The sequence below is a fragment of the Daphnia pulicaria genome, chromosome 6, assembly GCF_021234035.1.
Source record: "Daphnia pulicaria isolate SC F1-1A chromosome 6, SC_F0-13Bv2, whole genome shotgun sequence".
NCBI classification, from domain to species: Eukaryota; Metazoa; Arthropoda; class Branchiopoda; order Diplostraca; family Daphniidae; genus Daphnia; species Daphnia pulicaria.
This window is the reverse complement of record NC_060918.1, coordinates 3,644,137-3,657,597: the sequence shown is the minus strand read 5'-3', so window position 1 is coordinate 3,657,597 and position 13,461 is coordinate 3,644,137. Positions and strand designations below refer to the sequence as shown.

The following is a 13,461-nucleotide window of genomic DNA, read 5'->3' as shown; positions in this document are numbered from 1 at the left end:
GTTCGGAGTGAAAAAAGAATCGTTCACGTAATGAGAATGGTGGAGAAAATCAACAATCCAATCTCGTGCCCTAAATTCGTCAACCTCTCTTGCTCTCTACCACGTAATTTTATTTTTTAATTCTATTTCTCAGAAATAAGGATTTTGTAAAAAAAAATCCTTACTTGGAATTTACTGCGTGTAAATGCATGCGTGGAAGAAAACCTCAGAATCGAATGAAATATAATAGTGTGATAAATAAATAAAAAAGAAACTAAAACTTCTTTTTGATGCGAGTCGTTTGAAGAAGAGAAATGATGCAAACCCAACCCAACCAGGGGTATGGAGATGTCCCTCCATGCTCATGAACCAACTCGATTTGGGCCTTTCATGACTCTCTTCAAAGGAATTATATAAATAACAAAACTCCTCGGTGAGCCATCGGCATTTTTTGTTTCTTTTTTTATTTTTATTCGACATGTACACAAAAAAGAGTAAAAAGGGCTAAAGGGGAGAAATATTAGATATAGTGACAAGTGAGCGCATACATGTTTAATGCCATTGTGTCAAAAGAAGCGAGCGATCACGACGGACGACGCGCTAAATTTTTTCTTTTTCTTTCATATCTCGACGCCAGCAAACATGGAAAAAAGGCGCAAAAGAATTTTTTTGGGGGGTTGTTGTCCGGTGAGCGCGGGGGAGGATGAATTGATCAGATCAATTGATTTGTTTTGTAGAAATCGGTGATAACCCCAAAAAAAAAAATTCCTGTCATTTTTTTTTCTTCTTATCGGACGGAATTTTTTTCCCCCCACCTTTGGTTATATTTAATTATTTTGGCCGGAAGGTTGTGGCATCACGCAATGTTTTATTACAGAACCGAAATATGCGGCGTCAGCGCAGCACCTTTTTCATCATTTTCTTGATTCTGTTTTTTTTTTAGATAGAAAAAAAAGGGATAAAGAACTTTTTTTTTCGTCTTCTTCCCTCGGCTGCTGGACGCTGTGCTTCTTTGTCGGCAGTGCAACTCGACGTTGTGTGTTGAGCTCCCATTTGAAAAAAGAAAAAAAATCGGGAAAAAAGGGGCAACTTCTTTTGACTGAGCCTTTCATTCCTTCCTTGGCGTCCATTAACTTCTCATCTCGGATAATAAAAGGCCACCTCAGACGAGGGGGCGAGTAGCCTCTCTTAACGAACGCACCGAGGGGCGACACGACACCTTTGGAAAAATATAAAGACGAGAAATGAAAACAAGTCACTGCCGGTCAGGAATGCCGACATTTCTGGATGATGATAATGCCTTGGCTTCTTTTTCTTTGAGTTAAATAAAATTTAACAAAAAAAAAGAGAACCACGCAAAAGAATTGTGTGGCGTGTGTTTCTCTCTCTCCTGTTCGGTAGTTCACACGCATCGGAAATGGCACATTTGCCTTTTCACCCGTTCCGATTCATTTGGCTTTCTTCTTCTTCTTGCTGGCATTTGATTCAAAAGGCATTTGATTTCGGCGGTTTCTCTTTCACATTTCTTGGTTCCCTTGTGAAAGAATCGACATCGTAGACCGCAGAAAAAGACGGCCGTTACGTCAAACTCCTAACTGGAGCTGCCACATGTGTACACGAATGCAAATAAGAGACGGGAGTACACAGCACATATGTATATGTAGGTGGACGTGTGATTGACCGCGCGAATCTGTCAAATGTTTGACGAGTAGCAAATGGGGGGGGGGGGATATACTCGATGGAGAACCTCCTTCCGGGGAAACTACACACAAATCGATTAAAGGAGATTTTGCGCGGGGGCGGCGGTGGCGATTCCCGAAGAAAAAAAAACGGGAAATTATACACGACATTTGTTTCATGCTGATACTGAAATGAATAAAAGAATGAGTATCGTATGAGTACCTAGAAATTATTTTAAGACCATTGGTAAATTCTTATTTCAAATACTGCGCAGTTTTGCAATTTTCCCGGGCTCTTGTTTTTTTCAATTGTTATGGATGGCAGCATTCCGTATTTGTTTTCTTCTTCGCTAGATCATGAAGTGCAGAATGTACTTAAGTCTTCATGGCTAGATGGTGTTGGAAGGAATCGAATTCTCCATCTGAGGGATTCCACGAAATTCAATGAAGGTTCGACCACTTGCTCGAGTTTTACGATAATTTTGCTATCAATATAATCTTGGTTTTAAGTCTAATCTTCTTTAGTACCGTACACATGGTGCCCCAAACTCAATATCTTCTCGTTGATTAGTTTGATCTTGTTAGAACAAAATGAAAAACTTGAAAATGAAAAGGAAAATGTATATTGTTCAAGTGACTAGAATCTCGGGGAGTGGGGAAAGAAACAATTGCACGAGCAGATGAAAAAGTCATCGCAATAGATTAGAAAATTAAAAACATCAAGCATCAAGATCAACAAAACGTAGCCGTGTGTTCAACAGGAAAAAGCGTCAGCGCAAATTTGTCATTTTTTTTTCTTCTTTTAATAACCGCGATAGTTTGGCTTATTGAAAAGGCGATAGATTATCGAGCCACACGCGGAGTTTTTCAAACAATATAAATGAAACATAAGACGTCTTGGGCTGGATCGCTTCCGGGCTCAACAGTTGTAAATGTGTAGAGAATATATTAAAACTCAAAAAATTGTGTAAAGAAAAACCATGTCAAACTTGAGTTCCAAGTTGAGATGTAATATCTAAGTGAGTATGTTGACTGTCAATACTGAGACTCAAATCTTCGATCGATGCTAAAACGGCAGCCGGTCGAGATTGCTGCACTGTCTGGACTTCACAATAAGACTGGCCGGTATTCCTAAATAAAAGACAAAATGAAATTGAAAAGATTCAATCATGAAAAAATTGAAAAGGGAATCAAATCAATTTTAAATACGAACCCCAAGGTTTCTGGATTTTTGCGTATCGGAGCATTTTTTGAAAGATCGCAATCTGGTGAATCGACTAAAGACGCGTCTTCTTCGGCAAAAGGTAAACTATCTTGGCTGCCTGATGCCGCCATCTCGCCCCTTTCCATCAAACGTCTACCGATGGACAGCTGGGCTGGACTGAATGCAGGCCCACGATCTAGGGCTAAACCTCTGCTTAATTCAAAAAGACCAAGTGGTCGAGGACTCGTCGGTTGTGGTTGATTTGAGTCTACGGAGGTCCTCAACCTCGGATCAGAATCATATCTGGCAAAGTGGGAAAAAATGGGTTGTCAATACTTTTGAAAAAATGAAGGCATTTACAAATTTTCATACCGTATCGGTGCAGGAAGATTCATACGCCAACTACGGAAAGACGCTGGTTGGTAGGTGGGAAACTTCTTACTCTTTTCAGTGACTTCTGGGCGACTCTCTGGTGCAGTATTAGTGGCGGCAAGGTGCTCATCGCTGCTGGGTAAAAGCTCGAAATTCTCAACTGCATATTTATTACGACCCCCAGACGCAGACGACGTCTCTTCTGCTTTCTCTCCCAAAAGAGCCATGCGCAACGTGTCGGCCGCTCGAGCTAAGGTTGAACCTAGACTCTTCGATAGTACCGTATCAGCATCAACATCTCTAGAAGCTGATAAACTTCTAGAAAAGAAAATTGTGAAATAAATGAATTTTTCAGAACTGTCTCAAGTTGTTTTCTAAATTGTTGACTTACTGCGCAATATTTTCCTGGTCTAAGCCCATGTCAATATCGACTGAAGCGTGCTCCGAGACGAGTGTACCGACTAGCGAAAGAGTTCCGTCCTGGGCAATAGAAACGAGCATGTCGTGCTGTGAGGGGCTAGTGCTGGGTGTGTTGGAGAAATCAACTGCCAGTGAAGGTTGTGACAAAGCTAGATCCGATCCCGAACTGCCCAGTAAAGGTTTGTGACTTGCTAGGCTTCTGCTGGCCGCAGCATCCAGCAACATGGGTGGCCGAGATATTGTGTTTCTTTTATGTGGGGAAATAAAACGAACAGAAATTCGTTAAAGGAAAATTGTGCCATGAATAATACACATGAAAAACTTACTCTTTTCTTCGAGAAAGTGTGACCGATCCTTCCAAGAAACGAATGAGAAGGCGGCACGATTCCGATTCCAAGGGAATGGCACCGACATCTCGATGACGGTTGTAGATGAGTATGCAAATGAGCACCGGATGGGAGACCGGTAGGGGTATTAGCAGCTCCGAATTCCATCCAGCTCGGCTCGGCTCTGAAACGGTGACGGATTTTCCCATCCACGAAGCTACTCCTTCGGAAAGACTGAAAAAATAATAATTGATTAATTAATTACTCATCTACCAGAAACAGATTTTAAAGAAATTTCATCATTACCGTCCTGAATGGCCATGCACCTGTGTCGTCCTTTTTTTCTTCCACGGCGGACTGCTGTTGGCCGCGTCGCGACCCACTGGACTAAAATAGGAGAAATCAGGCAATGGAACAACCGCTGGTTGAAACGCCCGTTGCGGCCACTCGAAAGGCTCGCTGTCAAGATCGGATTGAGTGAACATGGCCCCATAACGACCCAGATTAAGATCTTTTGCCTACACGTGCCGAAAAGAGGGAAAATACGAATAATTACGCAATCTTATCACGGGATTACGAAAATACGAAAGTTGTACTACCTGGAGTTGAATGCGAGTTTCTTCATCATTAAGGGGATTAAGGATTGAGGAACTAAATATTTCACTCAGAAAGATGGCCGACAAAGCCAGCCAATCCCCTTCTTCTACGTTGTAGCGTTCCCATAGTTCAGACTCATTGACACCGAGGCGCACCAGAATTTCGGTCGGGTAGAAAGTGCGCATCATCATTGCTGATCGCACTAATACCATCTATACATTTTTAAATGATGCGTTAAGATAACTAATGTTAAGAAGATGTGGTGGCAGAAGGAAAATTACTTTTAAATCGGCAGATGACATTCGAATCTTTTTCAAGGCGTTGCTATTCAATGACATTCGCAGTTGTTCCAATCGACGTTCCACCTTTTCTTCCAGCGACGCTAATAAAGCTTGTGTCTCGCGCTCCAGCTGTGCAGCGACATTCGATGACCTGGTCAAAAGTATTAGGGGTTTGATTACATTTATAATTTGATGTCATATTATATAACTTACTTGAAGTTCGATGCAGTAGCGTCTGCCTTCTCGACGGGCTTTTCAGTGACCGGAGTAGGACACCAAGCAGTTCCCGAGAAAGGGGAGAACACTTGTTGAACGAAGAGACGAAATTCTTCTGCTGGGCGGCGGATTAAGCGCTCCGTTTGTCGGCGATAAGCAATCAGACGGTCCGATTCCAAGCGAGCTTCAAACGCAGCCAAAGCTTGTTCTTTCGAAATCTTCATTTGGACAAAAAAACGTCTTTTAGTTCACAATAATAACACAAACAAATTAAATTTACCTGGTATTGAAACTCGGTATTCAATCCTGGCCCAGCAATGCGCTTGACTAGGAAGCCTTCTGATGCAGGGATGCGACCTCTCGGGCGGATGGCGAGACTGTAAATAATAGCGTCTCGAGAACGAACCGTCATCCAATGAAGCATACCATCTATATAATAAAATATGAAATGCCGGATAAATTTCATCAATAAAAAGGATGTAGAAAAGCTAGTAATAATTTGTGAGCCTGACTTACAAACGGCCAAGAGTAGGGATATCAGCGGACAAACAATGAAGGCAGTGACCAAGCAGGCGATAGGTTGAAGGAGTCCATCGAGTAGTAGGTCACGAACGAGGACACGGATCATAGGAAGGAGGGGGCCACGCTTAGGGTCAGGGTTATCCACATCCCAGACTAGGATTATGCAGACCTGGTAGATCAGGGCGAAGACAGGAGCCCAAACAGGAGCGGACAGCGCCAGGCAAATGCCTCCGGCGCTGCATAGGATACAAATAACCGGGAAGATGAGTAGAAACAACAAACTGCATAGGAGACCTTTAAAGCCGTAATTCCAGGCTCTATTGAGCTGTCGGGTTAAGCCTTTGCCCATGAAACCCGTGTCGGGTTTCGTTTCAAATTCGGTTCTTGACTTTGAAATGTGACGCCAGAGTGAAGCCAAACGCGAATTGAGGGTTGGCGTGTAAGCCGAGCGACGAGGACAAAGGGTTCCGTTGACCTGCGACAGTTCAAGATCGGCGTAGAAAGGTTGATTCGCCACAAGAGCTCTTAAACCGATTGGGCTGCACCAAGGAACAAGATAACCGCAAGCGTAGGCGCCGTTACAGGACCAGACCCAGGCCCGCTGCAAAAAATTTGCCCAGCGCCAGAGCGGCCATTGTGTCGTCGTCGTTCTTCTGCTACTTCTTTCTAAAGTGTAAACCGGTTGCTCTTGGCCGTCACTGCCACTGCTGCTGCATCTTGGATTGGTGATAGAAGTTGGCGTCCCACTGAGGTGGGTAGGAATTACCTGGAAAGAAAAACAATTTACACGACCAATGAAACATCAGACGATCCTGACGGTAGTGAAATGAATTTCGTACCTTGAAAATAACGGCGGATGATCCAAGCTCTGGGATTCCAAATCCAAGTGTCCCAAATGAAAGAGCGAGTGGCCTGTTTGTCTGCCCAGAGCTCTTTACTCAAGATGGGCGCCCGCTAAAAACATTGCAACATAAATAAGGTTAGTTGAAAGAGAAGCAGATACTCTGACGTTTGGCGCTGATATACATCTCTGAGGAAGGCAAGATCCCGGGAAAGGAAATAAACAAACTGATCGAGTGACTTGCGGCGGCACGCCTCAATAGCTTCTTCGTGGCATTTCCATTGGTAGTCTTTAGCCAGCTTCGTCTGAATAAAGAGTTTAATTCAAGTTATATACACAAACCCAATGACTGTAAATAAGATAAGATCTCACCTTAACGCTGTAAAGTTGTTTATCCAGCATCCAGGGTTTGACAAGGGAGAGCATAGGATGACGCAAGCGAATGTCCAGTTCGGCTTGTATCAAGTCTGCAGTGAAAATCTTTCACGCACTTTAGCAACAGCTCTCTTCATTGTGATAGTCGCTCGTGCTTGATCGACAAGCAATTGGGCAATACCGGGGCCCTAGCTGCTCTACATCTGTGCAGGTGCCTGCAGGTGCTCGGTGCAGACATGAGGATAGTGTCATCTCTGGATCCCAGACGGCGTTGTAAATTCACTTCCAAAAGCAGCACTAGATAGAACTTTTTGACAGTTGTAGTCGTCTGCTTTTCGTGGTTTGTCATTCATCCACATGTCATTTTCTTCTTCGTGTTTTCAGTAAAACTTTTTTACTTCAAGTTACTTGAAGTCAAAGTTATTACAGACTTTTAAAGTATTTTCAAGTGAAAAAGGAAGGAAGAATGGAGGACCATGTTGAAGACCAGAAAAAGGCTCACCGGGAACGCCGTGCTGGTAAACTATTTTGCAGCACACAGTATTGCAAGACTATAGTATTTAACGATGGTTGAAAAATTATTAGGGCGCAAAGTGGACAAGAAAAATTCAAGGATCCACACGTCCAAGAAATGGATGAGAAAAGCTTTTGCTATCCAGTCAGTAGCCAAGGCTCAGAAACGTTTTCACAGGTAAATCGGTTTGGTTCAGCCCAGATCAATCAAATCTTGCATGAAATATCTTTCATAGCTGAACAAAATTTATTTCCCATGTTGGTTAGCAATTTCTTATTCTTTTTTTTTTTTTTTTTTTTCAGGGCCCGTAAATGAAAAAGCAGCATAGACAGGACTACCCTAGAACCCCCACCGATCATGGTAGCCATTGTTGGCCCACCCAAAGTCGGAAAAAAACACTCTACTCCAAGCTCTAATAAAAAACTTTACACGAAAGAATATCACATCCATACAGGACAGGGGCCCGTTACCATCGTCACGGGTAATGCGTTATCCGTTCATTATTACTAAAATGAATATCAAATAAATTTATTTTCTTGAAAAAATGTAGGGAAAGAAACGAAGGGTGACTTTTATGGAATGCAATAACGACATCAACTCGATAGACATCGCCAAAGTGGCTGACCTTGTTCTTGCTTGCTTATGACTGATGCTTCGTTTGGCTTCGAAATGGAAATTTTGAATTTCTCAACATCTGTCAGGTAAGGTCTACTGAAGTATGCTCTTCATGTTCAAAATTAATGATCTCGAACGACTAACAGGTGCATGGATTTCACCAAGTAAAAGGCGTTCTGACTCATTGGACATGTTCAAGAATAACAAGTAGCTGAAAAAACGAATAAAGTTTTGAAGCACAGATTTTTTTACAGAAGTGTACCAGGGAGCAAAATTGTTTTACCTCTGGTCAACTCCACGGAACCTACCCTAAAAACGAGATCAAGAACCTCGGCCACTTCATCTCGGTCATGAAATTCCGACCTCTGCTGTGGAAATCGACTCTTCCTTACGTCTTGGTGGACCGATTGGAATACATGACACCTCCCAGTCGATTGAACGAGAATCCCAAATGCAATCGGGACATTTTCCTTTACGGTTTTGTCCGTGGTGTCCACTTGAGAAATCAGTGTCCCGTCCACATCCCAGGCTGTGGTGATTTCCGCCTTAAATACGTTTCATTCCTTCCTGATCCTTCCCTTTACCGGATAAATTGAAGAAACGTTCGCTGGTCGAAAAGGAGAAGCTTATCTATGCCCCATGTCTGGAGTGGGCGGTATCATCTACGACAAGGATTCCATCTACATTGAGCTTGGCGGCAGTCACTCGCACTCCAAGCAGGAAGACCCTACGAATCTTAAATCAGAGATGATTTCGTCGCTGATGAAGTTGCAAAGGACGCTGGATGCGCAGATGTGTGAATCGAGAGGAGAAGGACCTACTCTGACGCAGGTGCATGACGAGGACGAGGAACTACTAGACGATGACGGCGACGTATCCTATAAACGAGAGATCCGCTGATCCTGTCATTGGGCTGGCGCCGATTTCAAAAAATTCCGCTCTACTCGATCCACGATTACAACGGACATCACAGACAGCTCAAATACACGCCAGAGCATATGCACTGTACATCTTTGTTTTGGAATCCATTGACACCTCGAGACAAAGGTCTGCTGGCCATTCAGTCCATCTCTCAAGTTCAGGTACAATTCCCTAAATGTGTGATTGAAATTTGTCTTCAAAGTAATTTTCATTGTGATTTGTTTCTTGCTTTGGCATAGTCTGGATTTAGGCTGGATTTCGATTTGGACAAGTCGACTCAGATTGTCAAGAAACTCAAATTAGTCGACGCGCGACCGTGTTGTAACTCCTGATTGACTCTGGACGTGTGCTGAAAGAATGGAGCTTGTAGACGAGCGCCTTTATCCTCTTAACTCAGAATTTGCAATTGTTCGGAGAAAGCCTCCAGCACACTGCACCAGCCCGGATGTTGCCATACAGTTAGCAATTGTCGCTAGTGTTAAAGATGAGCAGGACGTGGCCGCTGCTGTTCCATATTACGACCGCGTCACAGGAAAACGGGTTGTCCGTCAACCAAAGAGAAGCGACAAAGGAAAAACGTTAGCAACGCCCCGCAGTTCAAATGTACCCCTCACATTTCACATAATTCATACTGATTTTTACTACTCTTAATCAAATCATTTTAATTTGTAGACTCAAAAAAAGTTTTGCGAAACAGTCAACCCACTGTTGTCTTTGTCTGTGGACGAAATTGCTGACATGGACCGCGAAGTTGAAGATATCCTTCAAGACTCAGATCAAGACTCAGACGGCGGGGAGACAGATAAAGAGCAAGAACCTTATCTGGCAGAAGACGATTCTAGTGAACAGAGACAAGATAAGAGTGAAGCCACAGCAGGTAATAATAGTTTTAAAGATTGTGTATATAATATTCGAAATAATCGCGGAAAATGTGATTCTACTCACTCAATTTTCATCTAATAGGAGGTAAAACTGACGTCGGTGAGTCACCTTCCCGAAAACGAAAGCTCGAAGTAGCAGATCACAACTTAGTCATCGGAGGAGTGATTGATCAAAATAATCCAGAAAACGATACACTTATGGTAAAATTTCGACGCGGCGAATCCATTCCTGTTTTAGACGGAGATGAGCCTGATGAGGAGGATAGCAACGAACCAGAAATCGATGAGCTAGAATCAGATGAAGAAGCGGAAGATTCTGAACTATGTCTAGCTGGTGAGGCCCTCGAGCGCGAGTTCTTAATAAGTGAAGAAGATTGATTTTTTAATATTTTTCCCCTCCACTCCATAAAATTCTAATTTGATCTCAGCCACATCTGAATGGTTGAAGAGATGTACCTGATGGATCACTGTGTACTTATTCTATTACAACAATAAACAAGAAAACATAGCTATGAATGTTTTACTATGCAAATCAACAGCTCAAATAATACACAAGGCTTTTATCAACTAAACAGCATAGGGTTCATCATGTTCAAACATGTGATATTTTTTGTAAGTATCTTTATCTGAGAAATCTCTCTTTCCAACTTGCCATCCTCTGTCCGGAGCCCTGTGTAATGTATACATTTAATGAGAAGATTCAACATGTTGAAGCAGAAGTGGAAATACCTGGTGTAATCAAATCCAGATGGATTTTTCCCATAAAGTTCATTCCTGGCCTCAATTTCATCACTGAATGTAAAAATATGCAAGCTGTTTGAAATAGCTGAAATAGGTTACAAAAAAAAATAACTTACCGATATTTGCCCACAACAACTTTTTTCCCTGTTATAGGATCTGTTATATCCCCAAATGTGTATACGATCTAGCAAAATAATCACAACTGTAAAAATGCAAAACTTTTTAGAGTGAATTTTCATTAACCTTATTGACTTGGTGGGTGATGTTTTTCGTCAGCTTTTTGGGTAACAGATCAATCATCACAACATCACCAGGTTTGCACACACTACTTGGATCATGTGCGTACACTGTAACATGTTTTGAAAAGTGCTAAAAAATATAGAGGCCTACAGTTAAAAAATTTTATATAAATAATAAAAACCAAAACTAACCATATTCAAATGTGTATCAAATTCCATCACTTTTACTTTGAATTTTGCGGCGTTCTTCAAGTCTGACGGTAAGCATCGGGCAAGAACAGATGCAAGCTTAGAAACCTGTAATGCAGCCATATTCGTATTCGGTTGCAATGTGTCGATTTTAAATGTTATGTAAAAGCAGATAGGGAATATTAGGGGGTTATTCAACAACTGCAGTGAGATTGCGGTAGAAAAGCAAATGCACAAATATTTGGAAAAGACGGGGAATTAAGGGAATAGAAGAAAAAAAATATACAGCAGACGAAATTTTTGGAACGTGCAATGCAATCGCACTGTTGTAGCATGTGAAATTTCAAATTTTTGAACGGAACGAATTGGAATTGAATATGCATTTTTTTAAACTTTTCGATTATATTATACATCGAAGTCGGATTCACGGATTGCACCACTTGTTCTTTAAATCTCGTTTAAAAGTACGGAGACAGGGTCGACAGCTAAGGCAATGTTTATGATATTGCCCTGGGATCGCCATATCAATTATTAAATTTTTATACACATTTTCAAGCATGAAAAATAAAGAAATTTTGGCAAATCATTCACAAAAAAAATTTTAATGGATGATAGTGAGTGAGCGTGAACAGAGGTCTGTTCTCAGAAAAGTCAAATTTCAGAAAAACCCATTTTGACTTTTCAGCGCCACACGCCCACACCTCGCTTAACATCTAGCCTTTAAACTATATACGATATAAAATTAATAAAAGGATCAGATTCAGCATGGCAAAAAAAAGAAAGAAAGAAAAAAGATTTTGCGTGTCCATAAATTTATTTGTCTTTGATACATGCTACATGGTTGGTAAAAGTGTGCATTCTGGACAAGATGTCATTAAACATTAAATTGGATCCAACGCAGTGGGAATGCTTGAAAGGTAAAGATAGATTTGTAAATATCGGTTCATCAATTCAGTTTAAACTCGGTTGGTAGCGATCCAGTCCAAAAAGAAAGACACCTGAGTGAAGACACCTGCAAAGGTAAACGGAATTTATGAATGTAAGCGGATTAAACGTTCAACTACTACGCTATTTCTACTAGGTACCAGGGTAGGCAGCCAGAGCGCAACCCTGACCAAAGGAGACGATTCCGTGTTGGACGGCACTGGCACCAGTGCCGGTGAAGAGGGGGCCGCCAGAATCTCCTTGGCAAGAGTCGATTCCACCTATTCAAGCAACAAATAGTCAAAACATTTCAAATATGAATCCTAGTTAACCTTTTGCAAAAAATAAATACATTTCGTAAGAAATTTAATTCGTTTACCGTTGGAGGTATCTCCGGCGCACAACATGGATGGGAAAACCTCGGGGTTGGCAGCGGTACCACCATAGGCGCGGTTGCAAGTATCATCGTCGACAATTGGAACATCGACGCTGCGTAGTTCGTCGGAGGCTGAACCACCATACTAACTCACATCAACAAAAATATAATTATGCGAGAACCAAGGTTAACATGTAAGGAAAGACATTTTACGCTAGTGGTTCCCCATCCAGAAACGGTAACGATGGTTCCTGCGGGAGGGTCCAATTCGGAAGTAGGGGGTGGCAGAAGGACGGGCTTGGCCTCGGGTACGCTCAAGTCCAATGGGGCATCCAACTACGCAAATCAACAAAGGAAATGAGTAAGATTTATTATTTGACGGAAGGAGAAAAAAAAACTGCTGTTATACTTACGAAGAGCAGACAGATGTCATTTTCGAAAGTCGAAGGTCTATTTGAAAACAAATAAGAATATAAGTGCTTAGTCATTTGCAATCAAATCAGAAATTTATAATTCTGGAGAATAAAAAAATCAAAATGAAACCTGAAGTTCTCGTGCATGACGAAGCGAGTAACGCCACGGTTCTGTTCGAGACCGCTGACGTTCCTAAGGCTGTGCTCACCGGCGACGACACGGAAAATGGTCAGATCAGTGATTCTGTGAATGGGACGTTAGCAACCGAGGCTTTTAGTTTAGCTATGTTCATTTCGCAAAAATGAATTTGAAATCAGAAATCAAGTGACAACTATTACCCGCGGACGCAATGGGCAGCATCTAGGATGACGTTTTCATCGAGGATGGAACCACCGCACGACTGGGAAAAGGTGCCGGTAGATCCACGACGTTGCAGAGAAACCTGGAAGGGGAGTGAGTTGGGCTCCACAATGACTCCTCCGACGATCCTGTCCTCGGGAATGAGTTGGTATTTTCCCTTCATGATGACCGAAGCCGGAAGGCGGGGCATAATCATGCGCTTTGGCATAGCTACATATAGATTCATCAACGATATACATAGGAACGCTTCATTATAATATTTAGAATCAATCAAGTTAATTTCTAATTTAAGGTGGAAGTTCTTGATTTAGAAATGTTTGAGAATCAGTTATTAGTTACCCATAGCGCAGGCGAAAAGAGCGGCAAGAATAACAATCTTCATTTTGGCTTGAAACAGCTTATTAGGACTGATGAAACTTAATTGGCGGATCTGTTCTCTTTTATACCCTTAGAATATCCTGTTCTTATCGATCAA

The 13,461-nt window shown here is 42.0% G+C and overlaps 3 protein-coding genes and 1 pseudogene across 3 annotated transcripts; 1 reads left to right on the top strand and 3 right to left on the bottom strand.

Annotated features, from left to right (window-relative positions):
- Positions 1-2,458: 2,458 nt before the first annotated feature.
- LOC124341665 lies at positions 2,459-7,161 on the bottom strand. Its single transcript, XM_046794597.1, has 15 exons — positions 6,994-7,161; positions 6,810-6,917; positions 6,623-6,742; positions 6,398-6,550; positions 5,591-6,362; positions 5,355-5,503; positions 5,072-5,292; positions 4,859-5,009; positions 4,580-4,789; positions 4,287-4,498; positions 3,981-4,214; positions 3,626-3,901; positions 3,235-3,552; positions 2,872-3,165; positions 2,459-2,789 (listed from the first exon to the last, which is right to left on the bottom strand). The coding sequence occupies exons 1-15, from the start codon at positions 7,159-7,161 to the stop codon at positions 2,642-2,644; spliced, it is 3,534 nt and encodes a 1,177-aa protein (XP_046650553.1). The 3' UTR covers positions 2,459-2,641.
- A 117-nt stretch (positions 7,162-7,278) lies between these two features.
- LOC124341663 lies at positions 7,279-10,251 on the top strand (annotated as a pseudogene).
- On the bottom strand, positions 10,250-11,220 carry LOC124342460 (28S ribosomal protein S17, mitochondrial-like). Its single transcript, XM_046795452.1, has 5 exons — positions 10,916-11,220; positions 10,728-10,853; positions 10,601-10,668; positions 10,473-10,535; positions 10,250-10,413 (listed from the first exon to the last, which is right to left on the bottom strand). Exons 1-5 carry the CDS (start codon positions 11,033-11,035, stop codon positions 10,311-10,313), a joined length of 480 nt encoding a protein of 159 aa, XP_046651408.1. The 5' UTR covers positions 11,036-11,220; the 3' UTR covers positions 10,250-10,310.
- Positions 11,221-11,735: 515 nt separating this feature from the next.
- On the bottom strand, positions 11,736-13,394 carry LOC124342438 (trypsin-1-like). Its single transcript, XM_046795429.1, has 8 exons — positions 13,326-13,394; positions 12,965-13,196; positions 12,756-12,869; positions 12,626-12,662; positions 12,426-12,548; positions 12,216-12,357; positions 11,998-12,117; positions 11,736-11,924 (listed from the first exon to the last, which is right to left on the bottom strand). The coding sequence occupies exons 1-8, from the start codon at positions 13,366-13,368 to the stop codon at positions 11,869-11,871; spliced, it is 867 nt and encodes a 288-aa protein (XP_046651385.1). The 5' UTR covers positions 13,369-13,394; the 3' UTR covers positions 11,736-11,868.
- Between the last annotated feature and the right edge of the window lie 67 nt (positions 13,395-13,461).